Source organism: Carassius auratus, chromosome 2, assembly GCF_003368295.1.
Source record: "Carassius auratus strain Wakin chromosome 2, ASM336829v1, whole genome shotgun sequence".
In the NCBI taxonomy this organism is placed as follows: Eukaryota; Metazoa; Chordata; class Actinopteri; order Cypriniformes; family Cyprinidae; genus Carassius; species Carassius auratus.
This window is the reverse complement of record NC_039244.1, coordinates 21,190,572-21,215,289: the sequence shown is the minus strand read 5'-3', so window position 1 is coordinate 21,215,289 and position 24,718 is coordinate 21,190,572. Positions and strand designations below refer to the sequence as shown.

Sequence of the window (24,718 nt, the reverse complement as noted above, 5' to 3'; positions counted from 1 at the left end):
AATCAGTGCAGTCACAAACAAACAAGAACTCATGTATAAATATGCTCAAAGTCATCTGAATAGTGAACCTTTCACTTAAGGGGGAATAAACATGCACTATTAAATCTACAATAAAAGCTAAAAATGGACTGATAACAATATATTAAAATAATACTAATACTAATAATAACAACATCAGCAGCAGATAACCCATTGTAACATTGTACCAATATATTGTGCACCCCTAGAAGGTACAGTAGCAAAAATATATGTCAAATAGGTTGGAAATCATGAACTTGGCCCATCTTGTCAATCAAGCCACCAATGACCATCCAAACTTTCCAGCCCACCCTGAAAGACCTAAAAGACACTTCCCATGGCATGTTAGACTTAACTAAAACAACAGCTATTTTTGGTCCAAGAACCCCTGAATAACTTTAAAAGCGGAGACAATTTAGATAGGACCATTTAAAAATTTGAAAAGTTAATTGATGGTGGTAATTTACCTGTAACGATGAGTCAGGGATGTTCGGATCCATGTGCAGTACTTTATCATCAAGAATGGTCAAACAGGTAGAGATCAGAGAACAGCATCAGGTATGTCAGGGGATATCCAAAATCTGAAACAGAAACAAGCAGAGTTCGGGGCAGGCAGCAGAGAATCACTGTCGGTATAAACAATCCAAGATCAAAACACGGAAGAAACAAACAGAGAAAACGCTCGGGAATGTCAGACTAGGCTAAACAAGACTACGACCTTCATTGAGAGTCCAAACACAGTATATTTAATGGAGTGGCAAAGGGGAACACCTGGTGGTGATTAGCCCCAAGCACAGGATTCTGGGAAATGGAGGCGGGCATGGAAAGGGACACCAAATACAAAAGTCCTGAGTGGAGTGCCCTCTGCTGGAGTTCATGGGCACTCTAGCTGATGATTGTGACATAGCCAACGGGCCGAGCCGGAGTCCAGGACTCAGAGGCTAAAGGTGTAGGTGAGGGAGAGTCTGGCCAGGCTGGAGGATGGAAGTCCCACGGAGCTCCCACCGCAGTGATGATGGGCTGAGGGCGAGCAGAGGGACTGAAAAATTACAGTGGTGGTGGAGGCAGGAGTGGTAGGAAGGGAAGGCATTTAGGAGAAAGAGCCACAGGAGAGCAAGTCTTGTCAGGTAGGACTGAAACAGAGAACATAAACAGGTTAATGACCGCCTCCTTGGCCGTGATAAGGTGGCTAGAGAGTTCCCAAATGGTCTCCATGGCCATGACAGGACAGACTGTGAGTTCATGGATGGATACTACTGACACCTCCGAAGGTTCTGCAGCAGTTGCTGCCACCTCTGGAGGTTCCACAGCCGTAACAGTCTCCTTGACAGAAACACAACAGACAGAGAACATTGCTGGTTGTAACCGACAGGATGAGACGTGGATCTGGATGATCAGCCGAGACGGGACTTTGATTCTGGAAGATCAGCGGTGACTTGACCTTACTCTGGAAGGTCAACACAGACTTGACTCTGGAAGGACAACGGGAACTTGACTTGACTCTGGAAGGTCATCTTGTGCAGTGGCGTCGGCTTGACAGGCCTGACGAAAGCAGACTCTGGAATGTAGGCCATGTTTTGATGAGACTCTGGAATGGCGGCCATGTCATGGAACGTTTCTGGAATGGGAGATACTGCAGGACTACAATGTTCCTCATCCACAACACCCACATTAAATGCAGAGCCACTTCGTTGAAGTGCTAGATCTATATAAACCTCCAGTGTCCAGTTAGGTTCGTGCAAGGGCATGATCAAACTAAGTGACTCAGACAGCCCTCCTCGGAAAAAGATCATTAGGTATACCTCTTCCATGTTGGGCAAATGGGCCAACTCAACAAAGTCCATCACATAGTCCTCGATGGGCTGATCTCCCTGACATAGACAAATAAGTTGTGCTGCTGGATGCATGACTGACCTGGATATACTTAAGGCTGCTGGATCCAGTCTTGGCGAAGTCTTCTGTACGATCAGTCAGAGACGTTCGTGTCCATGTGCAGTACTTTATTATCAAGAATGTCAAACAGGTAGAGATCAGAGAACAGCGTCAGGTATGTCAGGGGATATCCAAAATCAGAAACAGAAACAAACAGAGGTCGAGGCAGGCAGCAGATAAATCACAGCCGGTCCAAGATCTAAAATGGAAGGAACAAACACAGAGAAACCCCTCTGAACACTAGGCTAAAAAAAAAAGACTTTGCCATCATTGAGAGTCCAAAGACAGTATATATAGGTGAGTGGTAATGGGAAACACCTGGTGGTGATTAGCCCTAAGCATGGGATTCTGGTAAATGGAGTTGGGAACGGAAAGGGACACCAAATGCAAAAGTCCTGAGTGGAGTGCCCTCTGCTGGAGTTCATGGGCAATCCTGCTGATGATCGTGACATTACCATTGGTCTGGGACATTTCGCAAGTGAAACCCATTTTTATTCCAATTTAAATAGGAATATGTGTGAACAGAAGTTTCATAAATTGTTATATATTGACAGAACAATTTTCTTTCTCTCTTTACCGTGTCAACAAATAACCCCCATAACATAGAAATCAGATCTGTTCCTGAAGCGACTTACTCTCTTTAAGGTGTATGACGCAGCGATTTAAATATAGTTCATGTGAGTCTGTGCCATGACAGGTTCTGTCAGGTGTGGTCTGCTCTGTGCCTGGCAGTTTCTGAACATCAGAACAATAATGTATATTAGCATTCGGCCTATATGGGTGAGGCTACAGAGTCTTGGATAGTGTTGCTGTCTGTGAGACTGGATGAGTGGGATTGGAGTGCAAATGAATGTGTGCTCAGGGATGTGTGCTGGCGTGGACTCTTGCTGAGCTTGTGTCCCCTACTGTGTCTGACAGCGGTAGCTCAAACCATGCCTTCCTGATGAGTAAAAACAGAGACTGAAAAAGCACAGAAAGCTAAAACCAGAGGGAGAACAAGTGAAGCAAATCAAAAATATCCAGCCCTTTTGGCTGGTAAGGTTAAATGTTTCATAAAGAGAGTGTACTGTATTGTTAGGCACTACATAAGCACCTATGTAAAACATGTAGGAAAATAGCGTAACATACGATTTGAGAAGCACAGAACAGCCAGGAGAGCGCTTTGTTTTCAACACAAAGACCAGCCATCCTCTCACCCATCCTGTTCTGCCGTTACGCCGCAGACATATTTAGCGCCGCCGGAAGGAAAGAAGAGCCAGCAGTATCATTTTCCAACCAGTGTGAAATTCAGACACCCTTTTATGCATTCTGCTTCGCTTTACTCTACCACACAGAGAGAGAGAAACAGACAAAAAGGGAAAGACTTTATATTGAGAGCCCATCTGTCAGTCTCTTTTATGAAAATGTCCCTATAATTCTATTTTATTACTCTCAAAGGGAAAAGAGGATGAAAGAGGAAAAGAGAATGTGAGTGTGAAGGAAAATGAGTGCAAGTGTGAAACCTCAGTATGAAATCAAATCATGAGATAAAGAGAGAAATGTCCGCTGTATGTACTTGGATATCCGACAACCTAAAGAGAGAAAGAAAGGAACAATTGTATAGACATGGATTAAAAGGAACAGGCAAACAGTCTAGAAGAAATGAAAACTATCTTTGGAGTCACAGCCTATCTGTCAGTGTACAAAAACTAGATGAAAACATTTTTCATAGCCCAAATAAAAACTAAATACAAAAACTAGTAAAAACTGACACTAAAATACATTTTCATTACTTCAAAATTAAAATTAAATAAGAGAGGCCGAAATTTGATTTTATTAATCAAAGCTGTGTTGTGCAAGTAGGAAATATCAGTTTACATTTCCAAACATTCATTTTGCCATTAATTGTCATAATCCAGTGAGATTTTTGTATGCAGAAGGAGCCGACAACAGCCAGTGCTCCATACCTAGGACCCAAGCATATTGGAGACGTTGCTACAGTTCTTCTGGATTAAGCCTCTTATTTCTTTCTGTTTCTTCATGTAATTCCAGACGGACTAGATGATGGTGAGATCTGTGTGGAGCACTGGCTGTTGTCAGACTCCCTGTGCATACAAAAATATTATTAGTAGAAGTACATTTTCATTACTCCCCCACTAAAATAAAAAATATGAAAGGCCAAAATTTAATTTGTTCTTAATATTAATAAATTAAAACTTATGCATATATATATATATATATATATATATACACATACATACATACACACACACACACACACACACACACACACACACACACACACACACACACACATACACAGAGTGCCGCTCCACTATTATTAGCACCCTTGGTGAATATGAGCAAAGGTGGCTGTGAAAATAAAGCTGCATTGTTTATTCTTTTGATCTTTCACTCAACAAAAAAAAAAAAAAATCCCAATAATTACACTGAATAGACAAATTAGCAATAAATTAAATTAACACTGGCACATGCCATGTTGATTATTCTGGGATTCAACTTCGAGTCTGATTCATAACATTTCCAATCCTCTACATAATTTCCTCTTCTCTTTGCGATATCTGAAATATGTCAAAAGGCCTAGATTAAAATTGTAATAAATAAATAAAAACCAGCTGTCCTTAGATAGCCGGACTCCGTTAGTGACTAGTCTGTCTTTTCTGGCAGACAGATAAATGGGCACTGTCACAATGGCGCAGCTTCCTTCCACCCCTTACAACAGCGCATCCGTCAATCTCACAGAGACCAACATCAAGTTATCCAAATTAAAACGAGTTTAGCGTGGCATCTGGCCCCATCCCTAAGGAGCCAAAAACAGCTGAGCTCAAAGCAGACTTTAAAATACCATGACCCCCTTGTAAAACTAAGGCCCCATCACATGGTACGATGCCAGCCTATATTAATCACAGTTACAGATCACATAGGGTCATATGGCTCATTCACGTCAGTTTGTACTATACTATGCTGGTCTATATCAGGGCTTTGCAAGGTATATCTGGTGCACTATCCAGTGCAACACAACCTATGAGCAGGAAAAGCTTTCAATGGAGCTAGAGGAAGACAGCTCTGAAAGAATGATGTGGCCTTTCTGTGCTCACTTTCCCTTGAAAGTCTACTATAGTAACAGTGTCACGTATTTGTACAAAAGTGACAACAGTCATGATAACAATGGTTTTTAAAGGCTGTATTCAGAGACATTTCACAGAGCATCAGCTGATATAATATCTTAAAACAAAAAAAAGAAATCTGCATAGATAGATAGATAGACATCTCAGTTTCACAGCACAATAAACTCTTTTCTGAAAATGATTTTAAGATTAAGTTTCCCTGATTTTATTTGAAGACGAGCCACTCAGAAAGAAAGTGTATTTGAAGTAAAAAAAAAAAAAAAAAAAAAAAGGCTCTCACCTCCCTGAAGCAGCTGGCTCTCAATCTTGATGGAGTCTTGAATGACAGAACACTTTTAACAAAGTCAGAAATGAGGTATCCCCTCCATCTCAGTGAAATCCCACCAGCGGCACATTCTCCTGGATAGAAATACATTTGCATTTTCATAAGGCCCCGATAGTCATCCAGCCGACACAATGATGAAGCGCTTATCTGCAAATGGAGAAGCGAAACAGATAACTTGACGGAGGAATGGGACTAATTTGGACTTGCACAGAGGGACTGTACTGCCTGACAAATTTCTGATAAGTGAATACATGTTGAAACTGGAGTAGATATCCATTTCCGTGTAGAATAACAACAGTGGGTCAAAATAACAAGTGAAATAGGATTTTACAATCGACAATGGGAACCGATGCGTGACGCAAACACAACGTAAGGAAGTAAATAAACCATATGTAGTTGTTTTCAAGGCGGCGTCGAACAGTAGACGAACCACGTGCACGCGTAGAATAGGCCACGACTTCTTCTTTATATATAACAAATAGCTAATTACTTTACACAGTTTAACAATTAATATATAAAGATAATAATTATTTGATATTAATATGATTAAACTATTGAATATTATACACTCAGCTGAGAATGTTTATTATTGTTTTCAAATAGCCTGTGTAGACCGTCATAGCAATATTTTTAAGTGAAAGATGGCCTTCAGTTTTTAGTCATGTAATCTGTAGGCTACTCGCAACTGATTGTATCCTTAAATGGGCAGGAAGATTTTTTTTTTTTGCAATTTCCCATCACAATACAAATAGCTCTTTATTTTCAAACCATTGCTTTCACTTTCATGGGAGATATAAACTGCACAGTTTATATCTCCCATTACATTAACATGTAAAAGATACTACCAGTTACCCCGAGGTCATCATTGTCCTTCTCAAGGCATACAGCCATGTTACTTTTAGAACATTCTGCAATCCGACCTTTAATTAGTTTAAAATAGACCTTTCTGTGTAGAAAAAAAGTGAATATTTTAAGATTTTAAGAACTCAATGTAGGAATTTCAGTGTATTGCTCTATTTAAGGAATAAAGAGTCATACTCCAGTCATACTGGATATTCTCATAAGTGGATTGTGACCATAACTGACAAATTCTATACTTGTTTTTTGCATATATTTGCTTTTTTCAAATCTTAATGGCAAGCAGTCATTTAGCCGGTTGCTTGTCATGTAAAGTGATTTACAGTACACATTTTGCCTGCAGTAACATGTCTTTGAATGCTTTGCCTGATGTAAACACAAAAGACCATAAAATTAGTAAGTTAGGCCATGAATCACTCCTACATGTATGAAAGCACACACACACACACACACACTTATTTTCTCTCTCTCTGTTCTCAACACACAGACACAAGAGCCTTTATGTCAAGGTGTTCTGCAATCATGTTTGCACAGCTGTTTGCCAGTCTGTTGTGGCAGTTTAAGTTTTTTTTTTTTTTTGCAGGATGTTGGAGTGTTTTCTCCAATGTAAATATACTGCACTAACTGAGAAGTTCAACAAGGGCATTTTTAACTGTGGTGTGAAATGATTTGCACCAGTCCTGAAATGTTGATGAAATGTCCTTTATGTTAAGGCTTTGCTGCCATCCTCTGGCAGCACCAACTAATAACAACAACACCAAAGAATTATGCAGTATGCATTAAACCGATTAAAAAAAAAAAAGAGCGTTAATATATTTTCAATGTTACGGAAGATTTCTATTTCAAATTTGCTTATTCATTAAAGAAACCTGTGAAAGAAATGTATCATGGTTTCCACAAAAATATAAAAGCCTGCATAATTATATAACAATAATATTTATATTAGAATGATTATTGAAGGATCATGTGACACTGAAGACTGCAATTATAACTGCTGAAAATTCAGCTTTCCCATCCCATTATTTTTATTATTTTTTCAATATTGCAGTTTTGCTGTATAAACTCTCAAATAATGCAGTCTTGTAGAGCATAAGAGACAGTGTTTGTTGGTCACCATAATACTGTCGTGTAATATAAACAAACCCCGTTTGGATTTTTATTTTGGTCTATTAAAACTCTTCAGCTTTTAAAAGAGATAAGAGACAACATGGGTATTCCATTGTTTTTTATTGACAGTTTGTACAAACATGGGTATTCCATTGTTTTTTATTGACAGTTTGTACAAAAAGAGGTATGATAAGTCACATAACCATCAAATAATAGGCCACATTTACCATAAAAACAACTGGACTTTAAAAAAAATAAAATGGGGTGGGGGGGTTGTTGATGAAATGAAACAGGTGTTACATACATTTTATTAATGTTGGTCATGTTAGTTTGCACAATACAGACATCACACATGAAAATTGCTGACTATGCCTTTAAACGTGTCATGAAGATGATAAAATTAATCTAGACCAGGGCTATTCAAATCTTGCCCTGGAGTTTAGCTCCAACCCTGATCAAACCCACCCACCTGTGATTTTCTAATCATCCCAAAGACATGGATTAACAGGCTCAGGTGTGTTTGATCAGAGTTGGAGCTAAACTCTGCAGTGCACTGGCCCTCCAGGGCAAGATTTGAGTAGCCCTGATCTAGACCATCATGTTCAATATTTGGGTTAATCGGTTAGGCTCAGTTAACATAATGTTCAAGTCTGTCCAATCAGTCCAACATTGACTCCTGAATTTTCCATCATCACTTTCTGAAAATGCCTTTTTGAATTTCTTTGTAATGCCATTTAAAGTCTCCATGAGATTGTTACAAGTGCATTTGTTGAATGCAAACTTGGAGCATCATGGATGCATGTTTGCGCGAGATCACTTTTCTAACAGAAGGACAATATGTCTTCAGATTCAACACAAATAATTACACACTAATTTACTAATCCGTCAACGATAGTCTAACTATTCTAATTATACTAAAACATCACGTCTGAAGCTTTTTTTTCCAAAAGCAAATGGTTTTTAATCATCAGAACAATCTCTGATTGAGATCACATTAGCTGTGACAAGAGTCCAGCATTAATTGCATAATATCTGATTATGTTGTGTTTATAATGAGAAATGAAATCCAATGCGTGGCGATGAACATTACAGTATTCCAGAGCTTCTTTATCAGTATTACAGATATCGATGACTTATAAGCAAAATGGACTTGAACTGGACAGGAGAGACACTAAAATGCATGAAAACTCCATGCGAAATCAAACATCACTTCTGCTTATGGAGAAAAAAAAAAAAAAAAAAAAAAAACCCAGGCCCATTAAAGGCTCTGTATGGGATCTACCAGAATGAGGTTTAGTATAATTAGCTTGAATTATAATTTAAGCCCATTTGTTGGTAATCAACGGTTTGGAAATGATTTGGATTACATCTAAATCACAAACATGAACAGTCTGGGATACTTCATATCATGAAGATGTGAAAGTACAGACAACAGTAATGTAAACAAACAAGTACGCTGAAAACACTTGGAAACAAAACTGACTCCATTTCAAGCAAAGAGTCCAGGGCCAAAGTTAGGAGTGATAAACAAAATGATATAAAATTAATAATAAAAAAAAGAAAGAAAAGATAACATTCACCAAAATGGGTTTAACAACATCCTTCCGTGATAAATCTATCAAACAAATGCAGTCATTCAAATAATACTACTGCATAATCAGAGGACTTAAGTTATGGACACGATATTTGATATGCATACATACAATATATACAAGAATATCCTTCACTAAAAGTTTAGTACACTGAACTGTACAATAACTTCCAAAGGGAACTGTTCAGCAAAACACTGTCTTGCTTACATAGTAATACTATGTTTTAATACACAAGATCATAATTGTTCCAAACAGAAAAAAGAAAAGAAAAAAGTTTTGGGCAAGCCTACAGACAAAGTGCATAAATGGTCAGTCAGAAGCCACTGTTAGAGAAATCCATAGGGTGGGAAACGATTCTGCAGCTTGTATTCCCACTCAAAATTGGAAAAATGACTATTGCCGTACGACAAATAATGTCGTCACAACATGGCATGTTGTTTGTAGGCAACATGATCAGGGTTAGCATTAGCCACTACCATTTAGCCATTGGTTAATCCATCTTTGGCTCTCACCGACACCTCGGATTCAAGTAGAGGCTTTGCAGCAGCAAATGGAAGCAATAAACTCGAGAATGCTCCATCTCTGTTAAAAGAGGCCCAGTGATGCAAGCAGGACATCAACTCCCAATTCAAAAATACCACACCAATATATACCAGGACTGAGCAGCTTTGGCCCAGAAGAGCCACCGTCCTGCAGAGTTTAGATCCAATCCTAATCTAACTCCCCTGAACCAGCCAATCAGTGTCTTCAAGATCACTAGAAAGCTACAGACAGGTGTGTTTGATTGAGGTTGGAGCTAAACTCTGCAGGACAGGAGCTCTTCAGGACTGAAGCTACTCAGCCCTAGTACATACTATACTGATATTAGGACAATGGTATGATCATCAAAAACACACATAAAATAAGTATGGTTAAACTTAACATGAAACTAATGAAGAAACACTTCAGTTTGAAGCACATGATGGGCCACAGATCCCGTGACCATTAATTTAACAACAGCGAATGAACATTTGTGCGTGGACAACCATCTGCCAGTTTGGAAAGAGTGGAAGGTGACCTCTAGAGGAGAATGCTTGAGAGAACAAATTCTGGAAAGGCAAAAATGTCATCTTTATGAAATGGTGATCTAAAAAGGAAAAACATCCATTACAGTAGTGCTATTGTGCCACATCTGGAGAAACACTTTACTGTGCTTTTTTTTTTTTCAAAGTCCTCCAGCCATTTGAGAACTCGACAGGTATGTTTATCTTTTATTAAAGCAATGGCTCAGATAAAATAATTTCTAAAATGATCATTTTTTTCTTAAATGAAGAATTCTAGCCAATTCAGGCTTTAGTTTTTTCTTCAAGCATTCCCCTCTCTGATTGTCCTTTCTAAACGGACTTTTCTTAAAACATTTTGAAACAAATGGACAGACAGCATTAGCAGATTTGTTTTCCATCACTCCATCATATATATATATATATATATATATATATATATATATATATATATATATATATTTTTTTTTTTTTTTTAAACCCTCTCCAGTCTGACAGGCTTGAATCCCTCTTGTTCTTAGAGACTACAGCCCCCTTTGGGGGTCTGGATTAATAATACACTTCTAGGACTTGTTCTTCTTTGATCTAAGCTTGTCTCTCTCAGTCTCCATCTAGCTTTTGCTTTTTCACCCTGTTCATCTCTCTCTCTGTCTCTCTGCCTCTATTTCCTGGTCTCTCATAGGTTAACCATTGAGCAGGTAGACCACCAGCTCGTAGGTGCACATCATAATAGCAGTGTTGGGGATCTGTCGGACCAGGTGAGTAGTGAGGCCTCGGTACAGTGCTTTGTAACCCTCTTCCCGGATCACCATATTTAGAGTTTGGAAGAACGAACGATACTTGCTGCCCTCCTCACGTAGTCTAGTACGAATAACCTCTGTCAAAGGAGAAAGAAAGAGATGAGAGATCAAGTTAATTAACAATAATTTATCAGTGAAACCAAAACTTGGCAATAAGGCACATACAGTGCATTCCAATAGCTGGAAAAAAATTATTCAAATTCCCACTGAAATTTGTACAAATTTAATTCCAATCAATCAGCTGTCCAGAAATTTTATAGATTATTTTTTCTTCATTTCACAGCATAACTTATTTTTGTTATTGTCTTTTTTTTTAGTTTATTTTCAGATTTAAATATAATTAATAAATCACATATTTTCAATGTGGACTTATAAACATAAGGAAGAAAAAAGGGCAAAATAATATTGGATTCATGGATAAAGGGACAGATGGATTTTCAAGGTAGCTTCATCTTTTAAATACAGGTTTCAAATTAGGTTTTCAAGGATATTAATGTATTGATCTCCAGAGAGCATCTACAGAGATGGCGATCTATACCGCTCAGTGTTCCTGCAGCATACCCCTGAAAACAACTCTCGCGGCTGGAGACGGTAATGTTTTCTCTTGGTTCTTGGTTCTAAATAAATGCGACTTATAGTCCAGTGTGACTTCAATGTTTTTTTTTTTTACTCGTCATGGCGTATTTTTGGACTAATGTGACTTATACTTAGGTGCGACTTATAGTCTGAAAAATACGGTAACTATCACAAACAAAAACAACAAAAATAGCACTCACCATGAGGATATGCAATTGAAGTGGCACATGTCTTGGATGTGGCAGCAGCCAGCATCATTCCAACAAAGTCCGAAGCGTCTTTTACAGATTCATCTTCATCATCCATGTTAGCGTTGGCCTTGGACTCAACGAGTTTGCGTTTAATGCTTTCATAGATGACAAAGTGGATGACAGTCTCTGATATGCCAGCATAAGATGCAGACATGCCCCTGTAGAATCCCCGTAACCCATCTGACTGATAGACCCGCCGGAAACACTCAAATGCACTCATGCGCTTTTCGCCCCGGTTCCTGGACAAAGACAAACACGTGTGATAAATGTTACAAATCTGATGATCAGAATTTACATTTAAAAAAGAAAGAAAAAAACTTAAATTGTTGTAATATTTCTATTTTTACTGTATTTTTGATAATTTCTTTGATGATTTCTTATAAAAACAGTAGTATAAAGCAAACAGAATTACTCACCGGGCATCAAGCTGCAATCGAGTCTTTATAAGCCAGATCGGGTTGGTTGCTGTGATGGCAGTGAACCCTGGGAAAAAGAGGTGTTCCAGATTAGGCTTGGAAGTGATATTGTCAGAGTAACTCACAATTCAGCAAATTTTCCCTAAAGAAACTCCACACTTCAAGGAAGTGCTGTGGACATCTGTAAAATATGCTTGCAGCCTATCCGTTTCAGTTTAAATTGTAGGATCTGAATCCTGTTATTTCTTGAATCCTTATTTCAGCATATCATACCAATCTCAAACACCAACAGTGTTATGTAGCCTACATGTTCTCTTCAGGAATGCCCAGCATCATTAGCATTAACAGTGATTACTATCTGATGTCGGGAAAAACCATTACAGATCCACTAGGCATTTATTCGATATTCTGGGGTAAGAGCCATAAGCACATCTTAGAGTGGCCACAGCAGTAAATAAGGCCTTTAGCTAAAGCATTAAGCAGCTTTTCATCTATAACAGAATTCTGAAACCAATGTAGCTTTACTTCTTAAATATCTCGCCCTATCCTCACTGAATTAAACAGTATTTTAGGGATCGAGTGGAAGCTAAATGAAATAGAAATTTTTAGAAAAGGGTCTTAAGTTAAAAAGAACCCCTATTCAGTTGCATAACTGCAGCCAAATCACATTTTAATTATTGTTTTTCACAGCATGGACACTGAATTAAAACTACCGCTGTGATTGTTGAAATGCATGCCATGCTAGTACTATGTTGGCAAGATTGTGTGATGTGACAAAATATTAGTAAATGACATTAGCACAACAGTGGCTGAATTTATTTTGTGTTTGCCATTAAGGAATCTGTGCGCAAATTAAGGTATTGTGTGTTTGAAGGGATTTAAAGGAATAGTTCTCCCAAAAAATACGAAAATTTACTCACCCTGAGGCCATCTAAGATACAGAGGAATTTGATTTGTCATCAAAACAGATTTGGAGAAATTCAGCATTGCATCACTTGCTCATCAATGGATTCTCTACAGTAAATGGGTGCCGTCAGAATTAGAGTTCAAACAGTTGATAAAACATGACAATAATCCACACTAGGGCTGCACGATGTTGGGAAAAAAATGACATTGCGATATTTTATTTTTCTGCGATATATTGCGATATGAAATCTAATCAAAAAAATTTTTACAAACAAAAATGGGGTGAGCACACTTACATTCTCATTTTAAATGATTTAAACATCGACACCATCGTGTCAATTGACTAATATGCGCGATGGAGAGAGAGAGCAAGACAGTGCTCGTGTTGTTTGAAGATGGTCTCCCTCTCTTGCGATTCGTACATCACGATATCGATGCTTAAACGACACCTCGTGCAGCCCTAATCCACACGACTCCTGTCTAATAAATAATATCTTGTGAACATAGACATATTAGTTTACACTTGTTAACGGTGCTTGATCTATGCATATGTCTCTCCTGATTCAGACTAGATCACTTTTTCACTGGTAAAAGCAATATTAGCGATAGAGGACTCATGCTGTGTTCACACCAAATGTGAATAGAGCATCTAGCGCGAATGATTTCAATGTAAAGTCAATGCAAAGGCGCGTTTACGCGCGTCTGGAGGTCTTGCGGCGCGAATGGGGCATTAAGCGCGGCGCGGAAGACGCGAATTCGCCTCATTGTCATCATGACGCGAATTGACGCGCGAATAGGACGCGTTAAGAGCGGATGGTGCTTTTTGTGCATTTAGCGTCTGCCACCTGAGTTTAAATTTTTTAACTTTGCCGTCAATTCGCACCGCGTTAACCAATCAGGAGCCTGCTAGGAGTCACTCATTCAACAGTATGTTCCTGCAGCCTCCGGTTGTGCAGGAATACCCTTCTCCACTCATTCAACAAGGAGGAACGACTGATGTTGTCAGTGAGCAGTCAACCGGAGCTATATGACAAAAGTTCATATTTCTATAGAGACAGGAATAAAAAGGACCTATATATAAAAAACATATTAATAGATAAATTGAATAAAGGCCAAAGATAAGAAACATTTCATTTTACCCCAAACGAATTATATTTTATCTTGAACCACTAAAGAGACATCAGAGCCAGCGGCAAATGTCAGAAGATCTATCCGAGGTGAGGCTGCTCTCGGCGAATACATGATGACGGAGCTCCCTCTGATCGCATTGGAGCTCATCTCCGAGATCGGCGAAACACATTTTTTAAATAGACGCTGTCATTATAAATAAACCGCATATTTGAGTTTAAAACAACTACATTCTCGCCTGAAATACCTATAAAACTACATTTTATGACACAATAACAGTAATGTTTTGAAAATTATCCGACTAAAAATGGCGGTTGAAAATGCTGCATGAACTCAGCTGGCAGAAGCCCCCCATGACGCGAATTCGCGTCTGTTGTGAAGTTAATTTCACGCGCGAATGAAGCGAATGATCTCAAAATGGTCAAGCGAGCGTTTGGTGTGAACACAGCATCAGAGTCACATCAGACAATGGTTTGAAGTCAAAAAAAAAAGAAAAAAAGAAATGGCCTTGATGATGGATTTGTTTCTTACTAATACAGCTTTGTATATGTTAAATCGTGGACTGGAGTAGTGTGGATTATTGAGATGTTTTTATCTGCTGTTTTATCATTCTGACCGCACCCATTCACTGCAGAGGATCCATTTTTGAGAATGTGATGTAATGCTAAATTTCTCCAAATTTGTTCCAATGGAGAAACAAACTCCCATCCATATTGGATGTCCAGAGGGAGAGTGCATTTTCAGATTTTCTTTTATTTTTGGATGAACTATTTCTATTATGTGTACTTGCTTTGTATTAATGGCATTAAAAGCAACTGCCATATATTCTGCCTGATGTTGGTAGGAACAATTAGTTTATCTATTCAACTGAAGCAATATTAAGCACAAAGCCTGTGCTCGGTGTTGGGGGAGCACAAAATATCCCCGAACAAACAAAAACAAAAGAGAGCGAAAGACAATGGCAATTGGAGATGAATATATTCATGTGCATTTCTAACAGTATAGTGTAAAACATCAGTGCTTTCTTAAGCTAAACAAAGTCTACTGAGCTGGAGTAGAAGCTCTAGAGAAGGTAAGAGGCCTACTGACTGGTGAAGGGAGGGGGTGGATGACAGTTCGGTACAAAAGAGTAAGATAGAGAGAGAGAGAGTGTCTCTGACAAGTACTCACAGGGGAGGGGCAAAGCTCCTCTCCTCACAGCTGCAGGACGAAGCCTGCAGATATGGGGGGCAGAGCAGGCTGGCTCACAGACCCTCACGCAGGGTGAAAGCTACAGTAAAGGCCTAAAATAGACACAGGCTTTTCTGTACCACATTCACAAGCAGCAGTCCACATGCCCCTCAGAGCCAAGTCAAACCCATGAGGGAGTGGAACACGACAAAAAACCTTGCCCACTTCCCATTAAACCCCTCCCACCTCCCCAACCAAGCCCCACCCACCAATTACAACAAACAATGACCATTCCATCCCACCCACCACCCCATTTAAACATTCAAGAGTGCTTTTATTTGCCTTTCTTTTTTTAATGGATAGAGGGAGAAAGATGGTAAGAGAGGTAGATAGAGCGAGACATAGATAAAGACAGAGCGAGATGAAAGTGATTTTTTGAGTTTTAAAGGACATCATTAGACCAGTGTTTTTCATTTGAAAAGGTACAAGACAGAGCTGATCTTGCTGTAGTAACACTATTTCTTTTGATCATATCTGAGCTTTATCAATGCTGGGTCATATAAACAGCTACAAAATCAAACTAGGTTCAAAGTTTATATCTACAATAACTTCATGGAGGGTCAGAGGCATTGCATGTAAGAGTCCAATGCTAACCTTGTCATTCCTGTTGAAAAAAATCATAGCAGTTTCAAAATTGTGCTCAGCTATTCTGGTATGATTCAATCAAGGTTTTGCTATTTGAAAAATACTACTTGCACAAAAAATAAATGTTGAATATGTTGGGTCCATAAAGAGAGGGATTTTTTTCAAAAAAAAAAAAAAAACGAATAGGTTTATATAGTATGGTCAAAATTTAATCCCATTTAATCACAAATTATATTATTAGGATAACAATTTGAGTAAAATAAAATATGATAACATAAAAGTATTATTAAATATTACAAGTGTTTTTTATAACAGCATGTTTCTATTTTAATACAAATTATAAAATGCAAAAAAAAGCTGAATTCTTTGCCACTTCCTTCCGAAACCATAATATGCTGATTTTGTGCTCCTTATTAGAAATGCTGAAATCAGCTAACATTTTTTTTTCTTTGAATAGAAAGTTCAAGAGAACAGTATTTATTTAAAACCGTAATCTACACAATTAAATGGCACCTTACATATAATTTGGTTTAACATTTTTCAGAAATGTAAGGTTCAGGTTCAAACCAAATTGATTTTGGACCAGTCTGTATGATTGCACCACCAAGTGGTTAATAGAGGCCTTGCTGTGATCTTTATGATTTATATAATTCAGTTATAACCTAACCACAGTGATGAACAATGTGTGGGCCATACGTGGCATGCATCATGTTGCAGGAACTGAGCTGGAAGCAACTGTAACCTGATGCTGATTAAAAGAGCCATTAAAGAAAGGGAGTAGTCACCTGTGCTTTTGAGAGAAAAGAGCAGTGAATGTAATGAATATTTCATAATCCTGTCCCCCTTAGATGCCAATTTTCCATTGCAGGCCTTCACTGGCCTATATTTAACCACTTTTGTAACGTAAAGACTATGTGTGCTACAAGATGGAGTATTTTAGCTCATGTGGCCCCTTCTTTTTCTTATCTTCAACACACAGACAGAATATGGTAGGAATGTTTACGCTGCAACGAATGTGCTTTAGAGCTTACATATAGTGCAATCGAATAACACAGCCTACATATAGTGCAATCGAATGACAAGGTTAGCAATCAGGACTGAAATTAAGTGACAAAAAAAAAAGTAGTGCATGTAGTTTTATTTTACTGAATTTACCTTTACAGGGGATTACAGGCTGGCAAGGTGGCCATGTGTCAAAACTGCGTAATCACAAGGAGGTAAAAAAAAGAAAAGAAAAAAATAGAAAGAACTGCAAGCCAGCTACAGTGGCTACATTAATTTAAATAACCATCATTATCATTATTAATAATAATTATCATTAGGAGAATCATGATCATACCGGTGAGTAGAGCCGTAACTACCTGAGGCGTCCCGATCCCGCCAGTGTCAGTCACGAGGACCGCTGCCCACCGCGCATGGCACTCTACATGTTAGCGTAGCGCCCTGCTAGCGGCCACTACTACACACAGCACAGACAGCGTGTGAAGCCAGACTGTTTAGTAGCACACTGGCATTTAATGACTTATGTCCTCCAGCCCTCAAAAGGTAGAAGAAAAAAAAAGAAAAGAAACTGGGAATGGAAAGCACAACCCAAACTTTAAGGACTTTTTTTTTTTAGCAATATTGCTAACAAGCTTTCAAGCAGATAAAACATGCTTGAAAATTAGCCTATTTGTTTTAGAAATGCTCTCAAATGACTATTTCAATATTTTTCAAATAAAATGTTACATTTTCTTTCTGTGTGGCCTGCTTTCTATAAATTATTATTTTTTTTTCAAACTGTTTGACAGACTAAGAAAGAACACATATTTGAAGCTAGTCATATTAACAGTGAATATTTATCGGCTTCAAAAATAACTTTTTTATCCTGAAAGTCTTCAATTGTGCTTTCGATCTAAATGCTGTCATACCTTGAAAAAGGTAACCCAAAATACCATGGCTAAACTCTCTCATTTGTACTAGATGGTCACTAGGATAAAGCATTTTATCGTAATAAGGCAGTCAATGCTAAAAACAAAAGCGACTGACAAACATTGGTTATAACACCCCAATGATGCAAACTCTGGTTTTTGCACACTAAGAGTGAGTAGTCATTTTAGTTCAAAGTGTATACAAAAAAAAAGAGCCAATGCAAAAGTTAGTCAAGAATGCATCTACTTGAAAGACGTAGCTGGGACTCCTACCTGCTAAACCAGCGGACAGCATGTGCACCTGTGTTGAGTCAGGATCAAACACATTGTTCAACTTCTCTTTGGATGTGGAGTAGGCAGCAAAATAAATTGCTCTGTGGACAAAACAGGCATTAACATTGGCATTAACATTAGTTTTGAAGTTCTGTTACGTCTGACAAATGTATCAGAAGAAGAAGATGTGAGAATAAATATTTTTTATAGATGCGTTTTCAAATTAATATTTTTGGGTAGGGCTACGACAATGTACATTAAACCCATCACTACACAGTTTCTAATAAACTAAAATAAACTATGCTAATGATATTTACATTAATACCATACATTATTTCCCTTGCTACACTGTTTCAAACCAAACCCCCCAAAAAACCAATGTCTATTAGAAACAAAATAAAATCAGTGTTAAATAAATAAATAACAAACAAACACTATGGTTGTTCTTTACATCAATATTCTTGGGAAGGGTTAGGGCTGACTGTACATTGTCCCACTTATTACAGTTTCTAACAAAAAATGTAAAAAAACATGACAAAGCTAAATGGTGTAATGTGGCAAAAGTATGTCATGCTCATCAAATTACATGTCCTTGTATTAGCCACCAAATTTTCATTTATAAATGCTGAAACACACTTGAAAATATTCAATGTAGTATTTAAGCCTTCCTCACTGGGATTTTGTTTTTATTACTTTGCTTTAATCTAGGTTACATAATTCTTGCACGCACACAACAAGGGTAAATTTTAAGGTCTCACGGTTTCCTGATGAGATGCTTATAAACACCTGCTTCCTCCCACCTCTTCGTAGCGACAACCAATCAGAGTTCTTCCACATTTGACTGACAGCCAATCAGATCACGATCTAAATATCTGCCAATCCTGTGCGAGTACAATGCTGTACTTTGGTGCATGGCTTAATTTGACCATCTGAATGAAATAACGTGACCTTCACGGGAGGATGTTACATAAATAATCTCAAACCAGATTAATCTAGAAAACTAATTAATTATGGATTACGATCTGAAGTGCATAGTTAATATCAGCATGTGAGCATAAGAAAAAGCCTTTTTTTTTTTTTTTTTTACATACATGTGCATTTAATCTTTACATAATACAAACAGTCACAAGGCAGACATTCCAGCTGTGATGGCAGAGGACAAACAGGATGGAAATGCACAGATGGAGGCACACACACACACACCTCCTGCAGCATGAAAAGGGTGCAAACTCTAAACACTGAAATACAGACATTTTAAGTGCCTTAGTTGCAAAACCATCTCCCACATACCAATTTAAATGCGATTAAACAGCACAGACATGCACATAAAGCTCAAGTGGATGAGGGCATGAGAGCAGCTAGTGTGTAGCATAATGCTGACACACTGCAGTCAATGAAAAAAAGCACAATTGAATCATAAGGGAGACAGGGAATATTCACTGGAGTTAATGAGTCGCTACACTCATACAGAGCAGAGAATGTGATCACAGTTCCCCGAACACTACTAAACATAGTAGCCATTTTATAATACCGACAGTTTTACTACTTTAAAATGCTGCATCAGTGTTTCCCATACATTGATATATTTGTGGCGGCCCACAATATCAACACTGACCGCCACAAATAGTTTTTCTAAAATGCTTTGACTTTGTTAAACAAACATGAGCATGGGTGTTTTTATTTGAATGTATCTTTGAAGGGAACTGACTGTCTTTAGTCTTTCCATTTAATCTTTCCTAATATGCATAAAAATAGGATCAGCGTTTGAGCGGTGCACTGCTTTGATTACAGCCATTACATGGGGATCTGCTATTTCTGCTGCTCCAAAAGCAATGAATGTGCATTTTCGATAATACACTCTGCTGTTTTATTTAGCCTATTTCCCCTGGTGGAAGTGCCACCAAACATAGAGTGTAAGTCTGTAGGAAACACATGCATCAATAGCACACTAGGTTCTGGAACCATTTAAGTGAGCGTTAGAGATTTAGGAATAAACTCTTGACAGTTGAATTGCACACTCTTAATGGTCAAGAGTGAGTTAAATAAGTGAGCAGTGTGATAGAGGGCCCATAGCCAGTTTAGTCCATAATTAAGACAGCGACATGATCCCCTGGTGATGATACACTGAGATTAGTGCAATATGACATGACCAGTTTGGGGGGAGGGGGGGGGACTATATATTTTTTTCTTTTCCATCTCGACTGCAGTGAGGAAATACAGCAAATCTCAAAAGGAAACAGTGAGGAACACGTATCCAAAACAACCATTTATTATTCCATGGCGAAGTGAAAACATCTCATGAGTCAAACATGTACGTAGGTATTAGTGCAGTACAGTAAGGTTTCAGAAGAAAAATACCCATTTTCTCCATAGGGAAATAGATTTTGAATGAGAACTTAAACTTTTAAACTAAAGAAAGACCTAATCTGAGGTTTTTAACTGATGGCATTTGCTTTTATTGTAGTCGTGAGTCTGCATTATTGAAACTTGGTTAAAAAAATATATAATAAAAAAATGATAAAATAAATAATAATAATTTACAGTGTAACACAAAGTAAAATATTATATGATAAATAATTCTGCATAGAAGTCTCCACAAATCAGAGAATCGAAACCAGCAAAAAGCCAAAAAGAAACTCTTTAGCACCTGCCCACTCCCATGAAGCAGTGTGAATGACAACCTCAGACTACTAAATTAATATGCATATTTTTGCAAAAAAAAATAAATAAATAAAAAAATAGATTGATAAATGTGTGTGTGTGTGTGTATATATTTTTTTTGTCATTTGCGATGTGTCATGAGATCGTAGCTCTTTCCATCATTAAAACCGTTAAGTACACAGTCTTATACTAGTGTTTTTACTTGATTTTCAAATACATATTGTGCTTCAAAGTTTGTAATGTTATGATTCACCTTGCAGCTGGGAACAATATATATATTTTTTTCATTCCTGTGGGAACAATAAATGAGGGAAAATACTTTCAAAACTAAGGCATTTGTGTTTTTGCATACAGGTTGTACCTGGATGGAGCCACTCCCACCAGGTTGGGTCCTAGCCCTCTAAAGAGTGAACGAGGACCTTCTTTCTCCAGTATTAACCTGAGACAGAGAGAGAAAGTTAAAAGAAACTTAGTGGATGCTTGCACCCGTATGAAGGATTTAACAGTATGAAATGTTGCCATGACAGTCAACATTTGTTTCACCATCTTCAGTAAGTTATCCACACCAACTCAGGGGTTTGGGACGAAGCAGGTAATTTGGAGAACCAATGCTTAGCTGTACCTTAATCAATGCTACCTGCTACATGCAACTGCATACATGACTGTGTACATTTCACAGACAGCAGTCATAGATATAGATAGTCCTCAGAAAATATAATTAAAAACCAACCTACAAAGGTTACGGACATTCAACAAATCTGAAGGAGGAACTTAGAGATTTTTTATTTGAATATCTTTTTTATGCACACAGACTAAAATTCAAAAAGTGAAATAGCATAATAGGACCCCTTTAAACAAGAAATTTCTAGTGTTTGTGGTACCAACAAGTATTATGTTCTATAGAAATATACTGCAATGTTTTGCCAGTTTCCATGTGTTGTTTTTGAAACACTGGTTTCAATGCCGCTGGAGCATGATAAACCAGGTTTTGTGAGGTTGGGTTTTGAAGTACTCACTTTAGACAGTGCAGAGGCCCCGGTGGAGACATGCGGGCCACACTGGCCCCGTTCACAGTGCTGAGCTGAACTTCAGAGATGTAAAGAGTCACCGAAGAAGACTGCAGCCTCGTCTTCACCACCTCCAACGGACATGTCAGAATTGCACCTACAGTGCCACCACAGCTAGAGACAGAGAGTAAATATTATAATCCACTTTTATTTACACAGTATTAATTGTAATGAAAAACTAGTTAATTTGAAATATGACTGAAAAAATATCACAATTTCAGAAGCCATTAATCCAGTCTTTAGTATCAAAAATGATTTGAATATTTTATCAATGTTGAAAATGGTTGTGCTGCTTAAATGTTTTTTGCAGAAACTTCAATCAATTTTATCTTTATTATTTGTTGCCTAGAAAGTTTAAAAGAACAATAATTATTTGAAATAAAAATCTAACATTGTAAATATTTTTTTCATCATGTTTGATACATTTAACGTGTCCTTGCTTACTAACCCCAAACTTATGAACTCTTCAATATTTTAAAAGATGATGCAAATGAATCAGTTCTGAACTGATTCATAAAAATAAAATAAAATAAATAACAGATACAAAAATAAAAATACAGACCATCATACATAACTACTTTTACATATTCCGACATTGTATGCATTTTGCGTTTGTCAAAAAAATAAATAAAAAAAATAAACTAAAGGATCAAAAAAAGTCTTCTGGCATGAAACTGCTGACATAAAAGCATGTTGCATTTTAGGTGTTAAAGCATATTTCCTTCTGCTGACATCCACAGTGATTAGTGATTGTGAATGCAACCTTGACTTACATCTGTATGTGGGTCAAGTTTAACATGTATTTGGTTGTGTACATGTACAAAGCAGAAAAAAGTGGGCCCAGTCTGCAACAAGTCAAAGGTTAGGCCTGGACAAAACTTCCCTGAAATAGTGTATAAACCACAGACACTTCTCATCTTGATGGGTTTTCACTAATTCACTTTAGCAAGCATCAAAACAGATCAACAATTATGCCACTAAAATATCAAAGGTCTGACCTGTAAATCAAACTAACAGAAAGCTCCTTAAACAGATTCCCTGCTTTTATTATGTTTATGTAAAGTTGACAAAGACGGCACTGAATGTTGATAACACTAAACTTGCTAGCCTCAGAATTTAACTCCTGTGTTCAAAACCCTGCATCTATCAAGGTCTATTTTTTGTATCACCTTTCCAAAGGCCAACCCACATGAAGGGAGCAGCTGTGAACTTTGTCCCAGATATGAAGCCCTCTGGTTTGTTGCTGCTTAGGTTTACACACTGGCTCTCGCTCTCTCTCTGGTTGTCCAATGAGCAGTTATACTCCCCTTGTGAAAATTTGTAAGGCACAAACCTTTGATTTAAAGAGAGAACAGTGTTTGCATGGGCCTCACAGAATCTAAAAGAGCAGCCAGGGACAAGCAGGAATGAGAATGGCGTCAAAAATAGCTGTACTATACTAGAAGAGACTGCTGTCAAACATCCAGCGTCAAGCTGACAGTTGAAACCACAGTCCTACAAAAAAAAAAAAACAACTTCTGATTTGTTACAGGAAATGGAACGTATTGCTTTAGATTCACATTTAGCTTGAAGCCTCGAGATTTGTATGTCTCTTATGTGATATCTGCATGGTTAAAGTATGAATGAAAAACATCAAAGCAGCAACACTTCCTGTAAAACAGAAAACCGCCATGTCTAGAGACTTCCAGAGGATTCTGTGACAACACCAAAGGACATGCTGAATCGGTTGCATGACCTTTGCATTCACAAATAAAGCATCGATAGCATGGATACATGCTGACAGAGGATAGCTAGATTTCGTACAGCGATGCTGAATGTGCATCTTACTGACCTTTTATATAACGGGCAACCTGTTTATTATTTTATTTTTTTATGATGAATGTGTCATGTATTACATTTAAAAAAAATAAAACAATCAAGCCCGACTGCAATGAAAGCCAGAGGCAGATATCGGATAGATCGGTTTGTCTCATGCTTGATAACGTTAGTTACTCACCCTCCAGCAAACAGATGAACCAGGGTGTCCCTCTGACTCATCCTTTAGCATTCTCCGCACCCGCACCCAGGCCTGCAGTACGAGCAAGAGCCGAACAGCTCCGCCGAACCCGCTGAGATTCTGCTGAACCACTCAGTTTAATTGATGTTGATGAGGATTGTAAAGCACAGTTATTGAGCCCGACGTCTCTCGGGCGAGATGCGTCGCGAGACGCGGCTAGCTCAAACGGCTAACGGCTGCTGATGTGCGCAGACGCTTCTTTTTTGCCTCTAATCGGTCCGTTTTTAATATATCAAGATATTTTCGTTTAAACAACGCAGAAAGCTCTCTGATATCAAGGTTGTGGTTGCAGGGGGCGCGTTTTTCTGGAGCAAAATTCGCGTAGAGTAGGTGATGTCTCAGATTCAGGGGCTGAAGTGCTGACTGAGATGGACAGCAGAGGCGCTATTTACGAGCCAATCAGCAACCGCAAAACAGAGGCCACGATTGGTGGGTTCGTGGAGTGACGTCTCTCTGCCCCGCCCCATCATGCTCCTTTCACATGATCACGCAATTGATAAATCGTAAATATTGATTTAGCCCGTTTTCAGAGGTTAAGACACATATTTGCACATTTGTTTATAAGGTGAATTTGCCTCTGCCTGCTATTATTCTTGCTATTATAAGTGCCATAGAAACGATAACTGTGATTAGTTTAAAAGTACATCGTCATATTTCTAGCTAAGAATGAATGAGGGTATTCATAGTGGGCAGTTAATATTATTTTTTATTTTTTATTTTCGTGTATTGTAATAGACACCACTGTCAGTTTATGCAATAAGGGTCGGCACGTGTACTTGATTCCCCCTCACACGGAAAAATACTGGTTATTGATCAAGTTTAGGAAGGAAGACAAGTAGGGACACGTCCTCCCCCACTT

General features: G+C 38.1%; 2 protein-coding genes across 2 annotated transcripts in view; both read right to left on the bottom strand.

Moving 5' to 3' along the window:
* LOC113120391 (SPRY domain-containing SOCS box protein 4-like) overlaps window positions 1-600 on the bottom strand; it is a 53,745-nt gene extending 53,145 nt beyond the window's left edge. Inside the window, exon 1 of the mRNA XM_026290218.1 lies at window positions 486-600. The gene's annotated coding sequence lies outside the window, so the exon portion shown is untranslated. The remainder of the gene's footprint in view (window positions 1-485) is intronic.
* A 10,050-nt stretch (window positions 601-10,650) lies between these two features.
* On the bottom strand, window positions 10,651-24,243 carry LOC113120375 (solute carrier family 25 member 36-A-like). Its single transcript, XM_026290216.1, has 7 exons — window positions 23,800-24,243; window positions 21,753-21,917; window positions 21,098-21,175; window positions 18,076-18,176; window positions 12,044-12,110; window positions 11,577-11,866; window positions 10,651-10,877 (listed from the first exon to the last, which is right to left on the bottom strand). Exons 1-7 carry the CDS (start codon window positions 23,838-23,840, stop codon window positions 10,684-10,686), a joined length of 936 nt encoding a protein of 311 aa, XP_026146001.1. The 5' UTR covers window positions 23,841-24,243; the 3' UTR covers window positions 10,651-10,683.
* Between the last annotated feature and the right edge of the window lie 475 nt (window positions 24,244-24,718).